The 20,333-nt window shown below is 31.5% G+C and overlaps 1 protein-coding gene across 4 annotated transcripts; it reads right to left on the reverse strand.

Annotated features, from left to right (window-relative positions):
* Positions 1–27: 27 nt before the first annotated feature.
* Positions 28–20,158, reverse strand: LOC148310344 (uncharacterized). 4 transcript variants are annotated; one of them, XM_088258613.1, is made up of 5 exons: positions 20,071–20,158; positions 17,562–17,982; positions 4,184–4,304; positions 1,386–1,561; positions 28–609 (listed from the first exon to the last, which is right to left on the reverse strand). In XM_088258613.1, the coding sequence occupies exons 2-5, from the start codon at positions 17,934–17,936 to the stop codon at positions 508–510; spliced, it is 774 nt and encodes a 257-aa protein (XP_088114739.1). In that variant the 5' UTR covers positions 17,937–17,982; positions 20,071–20,158; the 3' UTR covers positions 28–507. The 4 variants fall into 4 exon arrangements, with proteins under 4 accessions (XP_088114739.1, XP_088114738.1, XP_088114741.1 ...); XM_088258612.1 differs by having other exon boundaries at positions 20,052–20,137; XM_088258615.1 differs by lacking the exon at positions 20,071–20,158 and adding an exon at positions 19,884–20,015.
* Between the last annotated feature and the right edge of the window lie 175 nt (positions 20,159–20,333).

Consider the following 20,333-nt stretch of genomic DNA (forward strand, 5'->3'; position numbering starts at 1 on the left):
AACTAATTAACATTGATAAATAAAAAATTCTGGCATTAATTTTTTATATATTTATTTGTCATGATATTAATATCTCTATAGTGCTATGAATCAATACTTTGGTAAAAGTTTTTTCTAAATCTATGCACACATAGAGGTAGTACATACTATATCAGCAAAAATAAGTTCAATCTCATACAAATATATATCATACAAGATCACATTTTCAATCACACACCATAATATGTATTATGTTGTAAACACCATCATTTGTAAGTCATACATCCTGTTTACTCGACAAGTATTACTGAAAGTAGTGAGAAAAAAACAGCCTATTGGGTGTACAAGTAAATAATATAAATTATTATTTGGTTTTAAACAATATCTTAATAGAAATATATCTATGAAAATAAATACAAGTGTTTATTAATCTTGCAAAGTTTTAGGAATAATGGAAATATATGTGTTCATGTACATAACCATACATGATATAATTTTAACTAGTCTAAATAAGTACAACACTGCATTTTATGTCGTAAGAGCAAAATGTTCTATGGTGGAATGGCAGAGGTGGTCGTGGGGCACAATCTTATTCCACGACATTCCCTTAGCTGGTAGGCTGGCTGTTGTCTGAAAAAATGGAAAAAAATTACCCATAATTTAGTGAAGTACTTATTCATCTTATATCATATCAAACAAGGAATTAAAATGCATATAACGAGTTGGTGGGTGTTAAAATGTTATGGCATTCAAAATACCCATAAAAAATTTTTGGTCGCAGAGGCAGCAGGTACGGTCACAAAATATATTCTCGGCCCTCTGTAAGTGTATCAGATGCCACCGCGACCAGGAATGTTATATGGGTAGTGTTATAATCTCTCAACTCGTATTCTACTCTTTGTGCCTTCTTATGGTTAATGAGCCTTCTTCAACCACTCTCCTTTAGCAATATTTGCAATACTGAATTGGTTATATTCTACCATTTCTGCATTCAGTTCTTAGTTACTTATTTATTACGTTTATAAATTTTTGTTTGGATTGCATATTATAATTCTATGATTCACTATTTATTTAAAACAAAATTAAAAAGAAAACCTACATATCCGTTCGTGATTAAATAATATAGAATATGCTATGATGCTAATGAAGTATTAATATGTTTTTAATCACATAGCACAGTTTCGGCAATCAGAGACCATATCACACACCACTGCAACCAAAAACGTCACATTTGTGGTAACTAAGTGAAGCATATATTAATGTAATATTTGGACACACTCAAAAATATCTTAAATTACGTAATTTAATGAAAGGAATTTTTAATTTTTACAGAAAGCAGTCACTATAATGTGATCGATTATAATATGAAGAACAAGTAGTCATTGAAAACATTAAGTTTAAGGTACCTCTGCGATAATTTGACCATCATCGTCAATATCAAACTTCTCAAATCCAAATACTAATGGAGTAGGCGATCCAATGTGGAAAATCCTGGATGAAGTTCCTATGTTTACTCGGAATTCAACTGTTTTGGCCTGTAGAATATTGGTAATCATGTAAATAGATTTAACTCCTTTTAATTCTGGAAGCAAAAAGAACAACAAATAACTGAATGTTTTTTGATAATGGCACGATAACCTAAAAAAAGCTTTTAGCATCTGAATGTCTGTGAAAATTGAGTACAGGTTTTATTTAAAGGAAATTATTCTTATATATATCTATAAGGTTATAAGCGGGTTGCTCTTAGTAAAGGAAGAAGAAATAAGGTTTAGCTAATATATTGCAATTCTTCCCTTTTCTTTGATCTCTATCCGCACCATGGTGCATAGGGTAATGCATCAAATTGACAGTGTTAACTTGATCATTGATTATATAAAGGCAAATTTATCAGCACGGTATGGAGCAGTGCTCCAGTTCCTCAAATCAAGGAGGGGATAATATTTTGTGGGAGACAATGACGTAAGTGATGGAGGTCAGGCCATGACTCAGATTCTATATAATAATATGAATTCCTTTTTACTTTATAATATTAATTCCTTTATCTCAATGGTCCATATGGCACTAAATTGGATAACATACAACATTACATTCAATGTAAAGTGTGGGAAAAAATAATCTAATAATTATTTAATATTGCCTCAAACTGATAATATTATAAATAATAAAGACCTGAAGCGCCGGACAGATCAGTTTGCCTTCATGTAATTATTGATCATGCTAACATTGCGTCGGGTTAATGCAGTGCCCTATGCACCATTAGGTGATGATTATGGTTAGAAGAATTTCAGAACAACACAAATATTTATTTTTTAAAAATGAAGAAAAAAACAACAAAAACATTATTTTGAAAATATACATTCTCAATATGCATATTTAAAAATAAAAGGAATTGGTAATGTGTTTATTTTACGTAGTTATTGGTTAAGGTAGAGTTGGTAAAGGTCACCATAATATATTACGTTTGTTGTAATTGCGACTTTTACCGAAATTGGGTCGGCAACTTTATACATACAATCAGAAGTCAGACTTTGTACCTTATGAAAAATCTCACAATGCTGATTACTAGACTACGGATTCGGAAGGTGAGCAAAGGGATGCTTTGCCAATAAAAGAATAATAAAAAGTTAAGTAAAGGTATCATATTGTTTTCAAATAAAATAGTAAACAAGTCTCTTTTGACAAAACCCTGTATCAATAGTATTTGGGGGTCATGTCAAAAACCAACTATGCACACAATTTTATACATATTTTTACGGAATAAGACATGGACGATCGAATTGAAAAACGAATCGAAGAACAACATCTTCAAACACCGTATAATGTATACGGTGTTTGAAAATGATGCGGAATGCATCGAAACGCGTGTCACAGTAGATTTAAAAAAAAGGTGGTATTTACTGAGTAAAACATTAATTAAAATGGATAGATTTTACCGAAAAGTGACTGCCGAATCAATTCATGAAATTTTCAATTTGATTCGACAATCATTTCAACCATGGATGGCCAACCCGACGATTGCAATCGTAAATCGAAATTTGGTTTATTCGAAAAAGTATTGTGTATTTATTCGAATATTCATTCTCTCATATAATTTACATCAAAATTTCAAAATATCGGACTTGCTTGACAGATAACACTTTATGACTGCAAGCGCTTTGCAACAAGTAAATATCAAACAAATTATTGGCAGATTGCCAACAATACACAATGTCAAATACCTTGCTAAATTCAACATTCAAATACGATGCATCTGAATCAATGAAAAACATAATTAAACAAGCGCCGTGGCATAGTTGGTTAGACGCTCGACTGCGAAACTGGCGTCGCGGGTTCGATTCCCGCCAATTACAAATTGAATTCAAGAAATGTTTATTTTCAATTGGTCTGGGTGTTTGTGATGTGTTTTTCACATTTACCTTCCCTATCCCTGCTATCCAACTGCAGACAAGCCTCTAAAAGTGAAGGCTTTGCGGGTTATTCCTTTTAAAAATATTTATTAATTTGACCCCGACAACATTAAATATAAGTTGTTTAAAAAAAATATATAATAAAGTTGAATTATTTTGTAAGCAAGTATCGAGTGGTTTATTTTACGCATTCAGAAACATCCTTTCACTGGGTGACTGCCAAATAAATAATTTTAAAAAAAAATTCTTGTAAAATTTGGTTAAATATAAATGTTTAATAGCACAGTATAAGGTATTAAAACTTCTAAAAGTCTATTAAAGCGGAATGTTACTGCTGTTCTTCATTTCGTACTTATTGTTCCTCCTCCATTTCTTCTCCCATATAGTAGAGATATCCTATAGGATACCTTAAGCTATATCTGTTATGTAATCTATATTCAATCAAATACATCTTATATTCCATCAAATATATATCTTTTAGAATTAGTACATGTTTAACCCTGATGATGACAAGGTTCTTGTCGAAACCGGTTGGGGAAAAAGTACTAATAAAAAGCGGTTAAAAACAAAGTTGTTTTATTTTATCAAGTTTATAAAATGGGCCACAAAGTATCTGCGAAAAATATTCAAGATTTTTTTTCTCCTTGATCCAATAACCCTTAGCGCAAGACTTATCACCTTGCCTTCATATACATAAAGATCAATTTAACACCACATCATTCCTATGTGGTGTTCTATGCATCACTTGGGTGTGGATAGCGACAAAAAGAAGAAGAAAGTGGAGAGCAATACGTTACCTTTTTCCTGCTTAATATAAACATTGTTGACTGGCGATTTATCTTTTGGAATTGTCAGCCTGGTGAAATTAAGCATTATCACCCTCACTTTGTTTTTTATTTGTTCATCTTGAAGGGTTATCTGAAAACAAAAGCAAAACCAAGGTTATAAAAAAACTATGCGTGAGACTTAATAATAATAAGGGTTATAAGATCAATAAGGATCAGGTGATACTGACACATAACACCAGAAAGCATCGAATGATCAACATAAAAACAGAAAACAGCTGTTCATTTGTAAATATTGTTAACGATAATAGCAATTGAAAGAACAACAAAAAAACAAAACAAAAAACGTAACTGACTACGCAGAACTCAAACCTGGATGTGACTTTAAGCTATCTAAATGATTCTTCGATTGTGTGTGTATGATTATCACCCATATGTAAAGAATTTAAAAGAGGAAAAGTCGTAAATCTGTTGGTTCAATATAAATGCATAATAAATTATCCATACCACAGTAAAATCCTACTTTAAAATTAATACAAAATTTAAAATGTAACTTTGTTTTAAAATCACTATAAATATTTTATTATAACTTAATTATAATGTCTACCGGTTTCTAAGCTAACCGCTTCTTTATCAAGACTGATTAATACTAAAACTCTATCTTGATAAAGAAGCTGTTAGCTTCGAAACCGGTAGACATTATAATTAAGTTATAATAAAATATTTATAGTGATTTAAAACAAAGTTACATTTTAATTATAAAATGAAAAATCACAAACTTAGTGCTTCAAATATAAATTATATAAAAAAAGTATATTAAAATTTTAAGTTCCTCATAAAATGTTGCTATCATTTGGATTTTGAATTTTTAAACTTATTTATTTGTTAATTTTTAAACTTAAATAATTGACTATGAAATCAATTTATCGAATATTTTTTTCGCATGTCCTTGCCGCTTTAAAATTAATTTTAAATATGATTTGTGAATACTAATAATAATCATTTAATATTGTTCTATTAATTTTCTCCGTGAAAATATGTTACACGTAAAAGTGTTTTAGCCTTTTAACAATTGATGGCTTATTCGAAGATGTAAAAAATAAAACATTTGTTGATACTACCTGATAAATGGTGATATACTTGGTAAGCAGCCTTCATTTGAGGTCGTTTAAGAATATCTGGCACTGTCATATTGTTCTAAAGTCAAGGTCTTATTGAAAATGCAACCTGTTTCTCTTTCCGACAGATAAATATGGATATTTAACTAGCGCCAATTTTGGTATAATCCACACAAAAAGCTTATACCGTGAAAGGATTAATAAAATGATGTATATTTGATTTGATAACTGAGATATATTTTATATGGTGACAATATTTTTACATACATAAGCGAACCAGTTATCTCAAAAATAAGCATGCACGAGAATATTCCAGAAATCCTATTAATAGATGTCTAAATATCAGTGGTATCTGTTTACATACAAAGATTAGAAGCCCTACAAAAACGTTTATTCAAGTGTCACTAATGAATCATACAAGATATAAGACTTATCCTATTTTTTTATTGAAATTTTACAAAATGAATAGACTATGTGATAATGTATTGGATTTTAAATTTAAGGTCCAGTATTCGTTAAGTCGCTACTTAATTTTCTACAAACCGCGTAAAATATTAAGTGATTATTTTTTTTCGTAAAACACCGTTTTTACGTTGAAAAATCAGTTTTTCTTCGAAATAATTATACGGTTTTGAGAAGAAGAATTAATCTGTTTTATCCTCTTAGGATTTCAAGTTTTTTACTTACGTTAGTTCAAGCGTTTAACAAATGTTGTTATGTACTTACACCATTCTCTCATGAGTAGGTATTTATATAGGTTTTGTAAATAAATGGCGTTATCTACAGGAAACTAAACCATGCCACCTATTTTTATAGATATACATATTATGTTGTCATATTTAGAGGATACCGCGTATTAAAACGAGATTATAATTATATTCATTTGTATTGTACTCGTATACGAGTATGTGCACAGCGTCACAGTAGATTGGTTTTAACCCTAGATTACTAAACTATCCCACGAGTGACGTAAAATTAAGTAATATTAACATTCACTGGGTTTAAGAGATCACGTAATAATGAAAAAAAATTAAAGGGATACAACGAAACACAGAATTCAATCAATGGCCGACCACCGGAGAGGTAACACTTCATTTTTTCGATCCAAGGCTGTATAAATCTTTTATTTTCAAACCCATATAATTATTTCGATGAAAATTTTATTTTTTCAATGCAAAAACAATGTTTTAATAAAAAAATCAATTACGTAAAATACTACCTGGATTTCGAAAAATTTAAGTTGCGACTTAACCAATACTGGGAGAAGAGTCATTGCTTCCACAAGGGTCAGAACCCTCAGTAATGAGGAACAAGTCGGATAAGAAAATTAATATAATTCAAAATAATTATGACTACGTATGACTTTATTAAAAATGGCGTCATTTGTTATGACGATTGTTTAAAAACACCGACAAAAAGCGTACCTACGTAATATCCGCAAATAAAATAAAAATTATCTGCTCAAATAAACAAAATATGAACCTTGCCAATGACGGTAATTTCGACAAAAAGAGACACCGGTACGACAATAAATTTTCAATGTCATTTCAAATAACACGAAATAACGATAAAAAAAGATAGCTAGATTTTTACCTTATCAGAATTATAAATACTTCCGTAGTGATGATCTAGAAATCTGCTACATCGATTTTATAATATGACCAAAACGTATAGCTTTTATTTTACAATATATATATATATATATATATATATATATATATATATATATATATATATATATATATATATATATATATATATATATATATATATATATATATATATATATATATATTGTATATATATATATATATATATATTATATATATATATATATATATATATATATATATATATATATATATATATATATATATATATATATATATATATATATATATATATATATGTATTGTAAAAAGAGAAATATTTATGTTTTTATTATTCACTCAAATATTTCAATTTCAAACTATTTTTGTGAGCCTAAGCGGCTCATTACTAGAAATAGGTATGAAATGTGGTAGAGTGGGTTCGACCCGAGAAACTCTGACATAGAGTCCGCGACACTAACCACGAGACCACAACCCGACACTTAAAAGACATAAGTGGTTAGAGCGTTTGTTGGGTTCCATTCCCAGGGAGGTTAAAATAAATATCAAACATTTTCACTCTTATATTGTATTTATATTACCCTGAACTATTACCTGAAGCGCAGAACTGATTCACACTTGTCTTCATGTAATAAACTAACAAGATAACACTGCATCGATACGATGCAGTGCCCTATGCATCATTAGGTGCCGGTAATGGTTAGAAGAACAAGATAGATAGATATCCTACCTATATGCGATGACATCAAAAAAGAATCCCACAATAAAACTAATGACTTAATGAATTTACGTTTTTCCTTTGAAATCTGAAAATTTGTCGTCTGTATTTTTATGGCACCTTTCAACAACACAATACTTATTTTATAAATTCAGTTCCTAATTAGATTAAATCTCTACGATGTAAGACATATCTGGAGATGAAAGAAAATTCTTAACTGATCTGGAATAAATTATAAATAAAATGTAATCAATACAAATAAAAATAAAATGTTTATTTATTCAAAATCATAAAATTTTGACACAACATTGCATTCGAGTATATTAAATGTACACCCTTTGGCAGGAGTTTTTACCCGAGTCAGATAAAATAAGGTTTTTTTCAAATAGCTTTTTTTACCTCAATGGCACCACCATCTGTTAAACGTTGCAGCAACACACATAATAATATTACTAAACATTGTTCATAGCTGACAGCGTGCAAATTTTGTGTTATCATGTTTTCCTCTCTCTCTCTTCCGTATTATTTGTATATCTTTGGATCTAATTTTATATATTACTTTGTTTAATATATGCATACAGTTTCTAGGTTTCGGTCTACTTATGTAATTGATAAATAGGAAGTAGAAAGTGCGAGCAAATGTAACGTGACACCTCAATTAGATGAATACGTGCCAATGCCGGGAAATCTTAATACGCATATAATACATGTCGTACGAGTATGTTCATATATCGCTCACTCCTTTCAAGAACGTCATAAATCAAAAATCGTCAATTTTCAGTTGAGCATGTTTTCGGAATGCAAATTAAGAAAGGAAATTTCGGAAAGTAAATGTACTATATCCCAGCAAAAGAGGCATATTTTTAACTTAATATTTACCCGCTACAGGGGAGAAAGTGTTGTTTTTGCATTTTGAAGAAAAGGTATTGTTTAATTATTGTTTGATTTATACTAAATATTTTTAAAATGGAGAAAAAACCTTCAGGTTTTACCTAAAAAGATCTGTTGCACAGTAAAAAGTTCAATAAGTGGCTTGATATTTATTTTTAATACATTGTATTATATTTTTAAACTTTAAAAACGCTCTCCTGAAAAATCAAGTTTTTTATTTATGACGTTCTTGAAAGGAGTGAGCGATATGTAGGTACAAACTGGGCTAGACGTGATTCAAGGGATGTTGTACATATTTACCTACGGATATTAAAACACTACGTACGAGGTCACGGGAATAATACCGAAAGTACGTGGATTATTGATCCTAGTTTTGGCGCCAGAGGACTTTTCAAGTTCACAGAAAGATTCGTATAACGTTGGTCCAGAGTCCAGATATAAAAATTAGTGTCATTTATATGTTTTTAATTTCATAATATACAAATATTCAAGCACTATGTTTCGAATTTGAAAAATATATACATACAAGTTCCAAGAATTTGAAGGGCATGTATGACTAGATGTATGGATGCGAAGGAAGCTAGGAGTGTATGCTAGGACAGACGAGTGTGGCGTTCCATCCTCTCTGCCTACCCCTTCAGGGAAAAGGAGTGATGGTAGTAGTAATAGACAAACCATAAATTATAATTTTACTGTTCTAATACTTTTGTCAGTTTTATTTTTAATATCAGTATTTTACTGGATTTCGTTTATCGAGGTGCAAGAAAATTAATCGTAGGTCAAAAGCAAAGTTGCCCGCCTCCGTAGTGTAACGGTCAGCACGCTCGGCTACCGTACTGGAGGTCCCGTGTTCGATTAAATAAAAATAAGTGATTTTTTCACTCTAGTATTTATTCAATATTAGCCCGGACTGGTACCCGAAGCGGAGGGCTGATCACCTTTCCTTCGTGTGTAACTATCAAGATAACACTGCGTTTATATGAAAGTGCCAAATGCACCATGAGGGTTTGAAGAAGAAGAAAAGCATTTAAAATATGTCAGCGTAGGTAGGCTGGAAAATGGGCGTTACGCTCGGGTATCGGTGGGAAAATCGATATCCCCGCAAACAGTTTAGATAACACACCAATACTTTCACTTTATCACTTCGTTAGTAACCTGACTCACCCCATGTATCAGTATTTAATTAATTGTAAGCTTGCCTGGATAAAATAAGGCTTTGCGACGCTTTAGCGACATTAACAGGATAATTTAAGGATAAATTACATTTTAGGCATCGAATCGGCAAGCCAAAATCATAAATATTTTGTAAATTATAGAATGGACGATGACTTCAAAATGGCGTATGAAAAATTATGTCAATATGACGTAGAAACATAAAATCACAATCGACTGGAGTAAAAATTATGAGAAGTAAACGTTACAATAAAACTTAAAACGTAAATGTAGATAAATTTTTTTATACAGTTCATGTTTTCTTTCCTTTAACCCTTATCCGGACCCAGTGAACACCTCTGAAGCGTAATGATTATCTCTACAATTTATTTAATACTACCCTGAACTGGTACCTGAAGCGCAGTATTGATTACCTTTTCTTCATGTTAGTTACGTTCAAGATAACATTGCGTCAATACGGGGCAGTGCCCTATACACCATTGGGTGCGGATAAGGGTTACAAGAAGAAGAAGGAGAAGAAGAAGAAGAATTTGTCTTTTAAAAAAAAGTCCCTTGAGACCTGTTTTAAAATTAAGAGTTAATTAGTGTCAGTATGTATAAAAATATGAAATATAATTTTTATGTGTTGCATATATTAATGATAATGTCAATACCATTAGCTGGTGATACCTTTTCATTAATTGATTTGGCAGTCACTTTGTGGTAAAATTTATCTATTTTTAATTTATGTTTTACCTAGTGAATACCACTATTTCTTAAAATCAATCACGTGTCGCAATAGATTTTAAGAAAAAGTGATATTTACTAAGTAAAATTTAAAAATTATGACATCCTGTTAACTTATCAATATTTATTTCTAGTGTTATGCAATTTGCTTGTAGCAGGCGCAGTGAACGTGAAATCCAGAACCACGATAGTACTTACTCATAATACAGTATATGAAATCATCTACCGAAAACAAAAATAAAATAATTAATCGTCTCTTAAAAGAAATGAACACTCAATGACAAATATCTATCACGTGCAAAATTATTATTTGCAGTATTTACGCTTATAACATAATCTGTACATATAAGAGAAATTGTACAATTTATCAGTATTTACGTTCATGAAACCTGGGTTGGGTAGGGCCATGAGAGATAACAATAATGACGATTTTTGGTGACTAACACAAAAAATGTTGCGATGTTTTAAAAACTAACAAAATCCTTCAGTACAATGTGTTGCCCTTAAAAGGTCATCACACTTGTTTTATATTGTATAATATAATATTTAAAAAAAAAACTTATTACATACATGTGTCACATATATAATGTTCCCGATGAGTATTTTCCATTACTCATTTCAGTCACAAGACTGAAACAAATTAGAAAGAAAAAAATATATTAAAAAAAAAAAAAAACTAACGCAGTGCAAAATATGTACAAATATAACCATTAACGGGTATAGTAAGGCACACCGCAGGCAGACCTCCGAAAAGATGGAAAGACAGCTGGGAGTCGACATCCCAAGAGCGACATGTGAAGGCACAAACAGATCCCTAGGATCTACAAAAAGATGGAGAAGAAGAAGGGTAGGTATAGTAAATATGCATATATTTTTTAATATGTACACGATATAAGGGCTGAATCACCAAATACAACGTATATTTTTTAATTGTTTGTCTGCAGGTTAGAGAATGGGTGATAAAACCACAAAATATATTTCACAACACCCAGACAAACATTTCGTAAATCATCCCATTTATTTTACATTTTATGTCAATTGAATCCGCGATGCCAGTATCGATGTCGAGACTGTATACAACTCGCTTAAGTAGTTGTCAATTTTAAAAGTATTAATTTGATAAAAATATTATTATTAAATCGCATATAATACTTATTATGAAATTATCTGATGTCATAGAAATTTATTATTGATTGTCGTTTAATTACACATTCAAGGAAACGTTTAACCTCAGGTACACACAATTAATGAAAACTGAATATATTACATTATTCCTAACGTTAATATTGGTAAAAAATAATAATGGGATGTTGAAGGATGATAAGTGGTAGGAACTTTTTCTTATTTTTATTTATTTAGATATTAAGAAATAGTGATATTTACCAAGTAAAACTCAAATTAAAAATGGAAGGATATTACCACAAAGTGACTGCCGAATCAATTAATAATAATAATAATAAAACCCTTATCCGCTCCCCAATGGTGCATAGGGCACTGCGTCATATAAACGCAGTGTTATCTTGATCGTTTACACACGAAGGAAAGGTGATCAGCCCTCCGCTTCAGGTACCAGTCCAGGGTAATATTGAATAAATAATACAGTGAAAAAATCACTCATATTTATTTTACCCCCCCTGGGAATCGAACCCGGATCCTCCAGAACGGTAGCCGAGCGTGCTGAGCATTACACTACGGAGGCCGAATCAATTAATGAAAATATTATTTTCACCTCATGAAATAGAGAAGTTGGAAATATAACTGTTTATTTTTATCTGTCATTATTCTCATTGTTTATGGTGGTGATCAAGATTTATTAATATCTCTAAAATATATCTTATGCTTCCATTACCCTTTATTGAAACTAAAAATCAAATGTATACCCACACACGGGCCATCCTTGTGGTATTTTTGTGTTTATACTATAGTGTATTTTATATTAGTAACATTATTTTTTAACATTATTATTTTGTAAAATGCTAAAATGAGAATAATAAAAAAGACAAGTTTAAGGAACTGGATGATGCCAGGTCATCATCTCCTTTCTTCTGTCCATAATATCCGGTAAAAACCACCTGCAGACCCTTCAATCTGGTCACATACCGTCATTAGCGTCCATTTTTATATACACCAGGAATATTGAAGATCGCAACTTGCTACGCTCAAGTCTTGATAAAATATATTTTACAATGCACAAAGTATACATTGTATACTTTACTTGTTGACGTAAATTGACAACGTTATTTTAAGATAATTCTCAGAAATCGGGTCTAGCAAAAAATGATGCGATTTCACAAGAGATTGCGTTTTAGATTAGATGTTTTTACGTACTAATTACGTACTCAATAAAGTGTTTAACAAATGAGACTTCATCTGAAGTTAATGCTGACAGTGTTTATTGTGCTATGTATTGTTAGCCATTCTTGCTGATGTTTCGGACAGGATAGCAGACTGCAGAGTCTAATATCGACCCCGATCAGCAACTGCGTAAAAATGGAATCTAATCAGTAAAGATAGTATAATATATTTTTGACGTTTTTTACGTAGTTTTAATGTTCTATTATGCATAATACGGCGTAATTTTTGATAAAAATACAAATACATAATAACTATCTTATTTTATCGGCGCCACAGACCTCAAATGCACTGATAAGGGACTAAGTAAAAGGTTTTTTTAAGAGAAACTTTGTGATCTTATTATAAACAAACAAAAAAAATATATACATAAAATGTTAAATTCAAACGCTCATTTTTAGAGTCTACTAAATTTATTTATTATTTAATCTTATCATTTAAAAAAAATAACACATAAAAATAAAATATGTGTCAATTGTTTCGCCTTGTTATGGCATTTTCAAACTAATGTGAAGATTAAATGGACTAATGGTCCTTCTATAGCTATACAATTCTAGGTAGGTACTGAAGTAATAGTTGTAACATGTGAAGTAATAATTTATGGGAAAAAAACGATATTTAGTTGAACGTAAGGCCAAGAGTTTAATTTCATACTATTTTTGTACACTAAAAATAGTATGAAAAAAATACTATTTTTGTAGGTCTAAGCGGCTCGTTTCTAAAAATAGGTATCAAATTATGGCATTCAAATCCTTATACGCACCCCAATGGTGCATAGGGCACTACATCATATAAACGCAGTGTTACCTTGATCGTAAACATATGAAGGAAAGGTATTTAGCCTTCCGCTTTAGGTACCAGTCCAGGATAATATTTAATAAATATAACAGTGAAAAAATTACTGGTATTTATTTGACCCCCCTGAGTATCCAACCCGGGACCTCTAGAACTGTAGCCGAGCGTGCTGACCATTACACTACGGAGGCGGACAATAATGGCAGAGTACGTTCAAACTCTGACTCACAGTCTGGGATCTCCTCCTGGCTTTGGTGACAAGTTTTATTGATGATCATTGAGTACCAGAGCGAGATAAGGCACGAAAATTTAAAAAACAATGCATCATTAATAAGTATATGTTATATATTATAATGACAACATACGACGGTAGCAGTAAAAGCTTAACGATAGTATTATATTTTTCGAGAGACCATAAAATGAGACGTTATGGGTACCACTCCCAATCGGTATTATGATATCAAACATTCGTCTGTAATGTGTAATGGTTTGAAATTTATGTGGTCCCAATTTCAACTTTAATGAACAATTTATCATTTCGGCTTACCTTATTAGAAATGATTAAATTAATCAAATACAGCGCGTAATGCACTATGCACCACTTATTTATGCACATAAGTAAAAAATAAGCTAAATTATCCTTATACTTAAGTATAAAATAGGAGTTTTTTTTTGAGAGTTTCCATATAAAATAGATATTTAGCGTATTATTTTGTTTAAAACATTTAACTTTATATGATACATACATGTATGTACTCGTGGGTGATTTAATTAAAACGATAAAAAGTAAATTCGGTCTGGTTAAACATTGCATTGGTATTTTTTAAATGATAATTTTTTTTAAAAGTTTTGATGCCTCAGGATAAAAATGATAAAAACGTCTAATGTGGATTATGTATAATATCGATTTACGAACTGAGTTTGTTCTGCAAATCTGTTCATAGCCCGAAACAATTGCTAATAATCAACATAAAACGGAAATAACGTGTTAACATGGTTGTACGTAAAAGGAATAATTGACGTAAATACAAGAAATTATTACATTATGCGTATATGTAGCCAGTTGACCTGTTATAACGTTTCAATGCAACGCAACGCAGCACAGTGGGGTATATTAGCGATCTGGGCGGCCAAAAGTCACTTTTAAAAAAATTGTCGCAGGTGTATTAAAAATATATCAACATGAAATAGAGTATTTTGTTGATGACATGCAATAATTGTATCCCCCCCACGCACATCTCACGTGTCTAATGGTCAGTCGCAAAGTTGTTGTTATTGTGAGTGCACGTGTTTCTCTTTCGCTGTTCGTTTAGTACGCAAACATTTCAGTGATTATTATTATTTTTTTGTATTACACGTATACAATTTAATAATGGATTGTGATCAAGCAGGTAAGATAGTGTATTGTACATAGATTTAAGTTGCAATAGCTAACATATTTACTAAAAAAAACTAATTTAAATAAGTGCCTTTAAATGGATTTTTCCTTCATTTTTTTTTAAATAAAGGATATTTAGTTGTGCTTCCGAGTGTTATCCGGCTATAATTTTGATTGTATCAAATAGCTTAGCCCTCTTTCTTTATATAAATTGAATTTTTTTTTGCAGAATTTTGCTCTTTTGCAAGAAATCGCTCTTTTAAGATGAGTCAGCACAATAATGAAAACTGAACTACGCGTAGTTACGTAGTTACGTAGCTACGTACAGTTTTTTATCTTTAAATTGTTACATTTTTATTTTAGGACCAGTAGATGTTAGAATAATGACTAGAAAACAGTTATTTATTATCATGCAGCAACAAAATGCTAATAAAATTAATGAAAAATTAGAATGCTTGCAAAAGTACCTTTTACAATTAGATAATTTTTCTGACGAGTGTGCAATGAAAATTAAAAACGATTTTTCGCATTTCAAGTCTGAAATGAAACGAAGATAGACTAATGCACTCAAAAAGGAGGAAACTTTCTTGATAAAAAATGAAAATTGGCTTGACGGAACTTTTACAATTCCTTGGGTAATGAATCGATCAGGACGACCATCAAAGTCGTTTGATGAATCAAGTCAGAGAAGCAAAAGAAGGAAAACAGAAGATTTGCGCAAACATATTGAATTAGATGTGCTCACCCATGCTACTCGGTCAAAGTTAGGAGAAAGCGGGATGAGAGATGCTTCTTTGGTGTTGAAAGAAATCATCTGTACACCTAAGCGTGCTACCAAATATAAGAAAGCGTATTCTCGTTGCCAGCAAAAAAATACCCGGATAACGCAATTGACTCCATCACAGGCTTTATCTATTTTTGTTAAAGCCGATCTTTCGAGAAGGCAATACGAAATAGTAAGGAGTTCTCATAAAAAACTATACCCGTGTTACAGTATCTTACAAAAAGCAAAACTCGAGTGTTACCCTGCTAAGAAAGCTTACAGAGTAACTGAAACTTGTGCCGAAGTAAACCTACAGAGTTTAATGGATCACACTACCACGCGACTATTGACACATTTAGAAGAATGTTTACAAAATTTAAATAAAAAAGAAAGAGAAACATTAGTTTAAATGTGCAAGTGGGGTTTTGATGGAGCACAACAAGCTCAATATAAACAAACGTTTTTAAATGATGCAGACTCCGATGCAAACATATTTCAGAGTTCGTTTGTGCCCCTACAACTTATTTGTTCCTTGAATAATAAGGTTATTTGGCAAAACCCAATTCCTTCTTCACCACGTTATTGTCGTCCAATAAGAATACGATTTATAAAGGAAACAAAAAAAAATAACAAATGAAGAAATCGCTTATATTAAAAGCGGAAGAAGAACTGTGTCCGGACGAGGAACCATGGCCATCTTTCTCGGACTAATATTTTTTAAATTATTTACTACGATTTGCATTTATTAAAAAAAAAAATTTTTTTTTACTGATAAGTAAAAAATATCTCCATATAATACAATGAATTAGTCAAAAGGCATATTTGGAATCGATTTAGAACGAAAAATAATATTGGCCGCCCAGATCGCCAATATACCCCACTGTGCGCAGGTAAGAACGTATATACTCATTGTATTGTTCAGTTTTTTAAAAGGCGTTTACAACTCTTTCATCATTATTGCATCACAGTTTTCAATGCACGACACAAACTATGAGATATTATAGAAGTGCCTGCTTGAAAAACAAATGTATAGAACAGTTAAATCATGATGAACAAAGCATTTTCTGCTAACATATAGTAAAATTCGTAAATAAGTAACATTATTTACAAATATTTACGAAATTTTAAATTGTCTATTGAACAATATAGGCACGCTATGGTGGATGTGGTCAGGAAAATTTAATCGATTCGCTCCACATGTAGGTACTTCAACTTAGAAATTCGTACATAATGCACTAACACGTACTAGTTATATTGATAAGATTTCGTCGATAAATTATCGCAGAATATAATTATTCTGGAATCAGGAATGGAAAATAAATCATAGCACAATTTTAAATTGAATATGATATATTGATAGTTGGGGAATGCCAATGTTTATTTCTCAAAGTGATATATGTACCTATGTATACATTAACCATTTACGGTCTTATTAACAAGGTTTTCTATTTTTAATCGTAACATAATAAATGAGTAATATAATAAATATACCATAAATGCCACGGTAAAAAGTGATTCACAAATCAGTTAGTAATATTATAACCAACTAAATTGCGATTTACTTTGTTACCTGATGATTTTATTATGCTTTTAATCAAACATTGAAGTGATGAAACGATTTTTAAACCTCTTTTCTTTGCTTCTTGCGTCACATGAATAAATAAGAAATTTTGAACCGTTACGTATAAAAAGAGAGGAAAAAACTGATTTTATGACTTGTGGCATGACGCGTCTCGGTGTCTGGATTAGAATATCACTTTGTTAATTTTAATCTAAAGTGCTGTTAAAATTTGCAGTACATGTCGCTTTTATATGGTGTTATAAAGTGATAATAATTTATATGAAATAAAATAAATCATAGCTTACTTTGACACTCTCATGTGGGAATTTCCAAGCTTCATCAAGGAAACTGTTGGATTCCAGCCACTCCAAATACTCAGGGTTGCTTTTCTCCTTGTCGATAATCTGGTTCAGTTTTCCAATTGGTCCAATCAGAGTAGCACTGGTTTCATCTTCTGGCTTCAGAAGAACGGATGTGATTTGGTAGAGATTAGCTTCTGTGATGTAGGGCACGCACACCAGCTGATTACTTCCTATTTCCTTCTCGATTTCTTCCCTAATAAAGGGCCAGGCATCCTCCAATTTCAGTGACTTCAAATCATCCAGATGTATATCCTTGCGAGTCTCGTGCGAGTAGAGAGACTTCACGACGGATTTGATCTTCTTTTCCGGTTTCGGCATTTTATTTTCTGTTTGGTTGTCAACCTGGGCGGCTCAGGCACACGTCCTGCGCGGAAAACGGAATGTTTTAAACTGACAACCGTGAACTGACTCACTCGACTAACACAACTGACAGAGGTTTCGAGACCCGCGTTGCAGTAATGTGCAGATGTTCAAGGCGCGTCCGCACTGATAAAATGATAACCGGCTTACAGCTTATTCGCAGTAAAAGAGTAAAAAGGACTTTGTGAGATATACCCAAAAAAAGTTCGTAAAATTTTGATGGGATGGAAATGTATTGATTTGTAGGTAGTAGCGAAAGTAACAACTAATTTAGAATATAATTCAACGATTTGAACTCAACGGTAAAATCTAATAAAGTTGATTTTTTTATATTTACGCACTTTAAACTATCGAATCCATTATATATACAAATAAAATATATGTATATTTATATTGATTTATAAATAGTTTTTATTTTTATACTACATACAAGATAGTGCTAGATTTTTAGCTTAATTTAGATAATAAGCTGTTTTGTATCTAACCCAGAGACTTGTCAATTAAGACGTGAAAAACTGTATTTATTTCAAAAGCCGTATTTATTTTTTATATCCTTGAAATTAATGAAGATTGTTTTACTAACAGATTAACACTTATTTCAGATATATGATGATCAAATCAGGATTCAAATTTGCACTAAAAAGAACTCTTCATATTTAAAATATTGTTTTTTAAACCTAGGGTCAGAAAAAAACATTTTTTTTGTTTTTTTTTCATTTTAGATTCACTATATACCTAATCAAATTCAGACTGATGAATCGAAATATAACCTGAGCCTGGAATTCACAATCAAGAAAGATTTTTTTTAAATTAATATATCCTACATGAATTATCTATATGTACGTAAAATCGGGAATTTTAGGAGGGCGGGATGAAAATTTATGCAAGCCGAATCCGGCCCGCGGGCCTTATGTTGGTGACCACTGTTGTTTACGATAAAAACACGATTTTATAAATGTAATATAATCATGGAAAAAATATTTTTCTATACCTTAATAAATTGTATACCTACGTAATTTATAATTTAAGTTATAAAAAATAATTATCACAAAACGTTTATTCAACATAAAATATTTTTTTCGTTAGAACTCATTAAGAACTAACTCCAGACATGAACGATTATAATAATAATGCAACATTTTTTATTGTCATTTTTTTTAGTGATGACTTTTTTACTTCTAGATGTCTGCTAACTTAGTGCCTTGTACGGTGGGGACATTGAGAGCCCGTGCGCATGCCTTTCCGAGTTTACTAACTGGAGCCGTTGTTCGGTCGATCAAAAATTTAACTAAAAAAACTGGTTCACCGCTTTAAGAACTTTTGAACCTCGGTCCAGATACTAATAATAGGCATTGGTTAGGTGAATCAAAGATCAATAATCAACGTCGATAAACTCTCCGAGAAGTATAAATAAAAGTATATTTCAACATCTTCCAACATATTATTGGTGGCGTAAATTACACGAAGGCAAGGTGATCAGTCTTTACCCTACGAATATTAGTTAGGGTTACATATTAATTCGTATATACAGATGAGGGTAGATATCCAAAAATCAAATTGAAAATAATTATCAGTCTGAAAATTGAAAACCATTGATGGTAGAATTTGCATCTGATGAAGGTTGTATTTATCGATGACAGTTTACACCTGATTTCATGGTGAAACATCAGAAGGTGTTTGTTTTTTTTCAAAATCCTTAAATTGATTGTATTTATATATTGAATTAGAGCAGTATTATCAGTCGAAATTAGACTCATCTTCTTCGTAGTCACTCGGGTAGTTATCACGAAAAACCAAAATACAACACACATATCAGGGTGCGATTATGGATCTCCATAATATTCATATGAAAGGAACTAAAGAAGCAAGCAGTCATTTGAATGTTCCGTTGTCAGAAGATATTACTTTTTTATTTGGAGTTCTCTCTCTTCCAACGACAGAAGGTAGTTTGGTCGCAATAGTGGTCCCAATATTCGGGGTTGCTGTAAACTATACACCAAATGTCACTTACTGTGCGCCAGTCGACTCGACAATAACAAAACATTAAAATAGTATAGAAAACAACGACAAAACCTGTTATATTCGCTCGCACCTATGTAATTTAATATAGGCTGTACTGCTCTCTAAACCCACCATCACTGGAGCGGTACTGGCTGGCTACACTGGCTGACGTTTCTTACGGACGAGCTCAAGTCGGTCGTGTGTCGGTACATTCGCACTGCATAAGTGTTCAGTACAAGGGTTCTGGGAGTACTATCCTTATCACTCTAATGCAAACGAATGAAGATAGAACGAAACAACCTATGTGAAGAGGATTTATCATAAAAAGAGACAGAGTGTATTTTGTAGCGCGCT

The sequence above is a fragment of the Brachycentrus maculatus genome, unplaced genomic scaffold (assembly GCF_059751285.1).
Source record: "Brachycentrus maculatus isolate JH-2025_06_01 unplaced genomic scaffold, ASM5975128v1 h1tg000099l, whole genome shotgun sequence".
Taxonomy (NCBI): domain Eukaryota; kingdom Metazoa; phylum Arthropoda; class Insecta; order Trichoptera; family Brachycentridae; genus Brachycentrus; species Brachycentrus maculatus.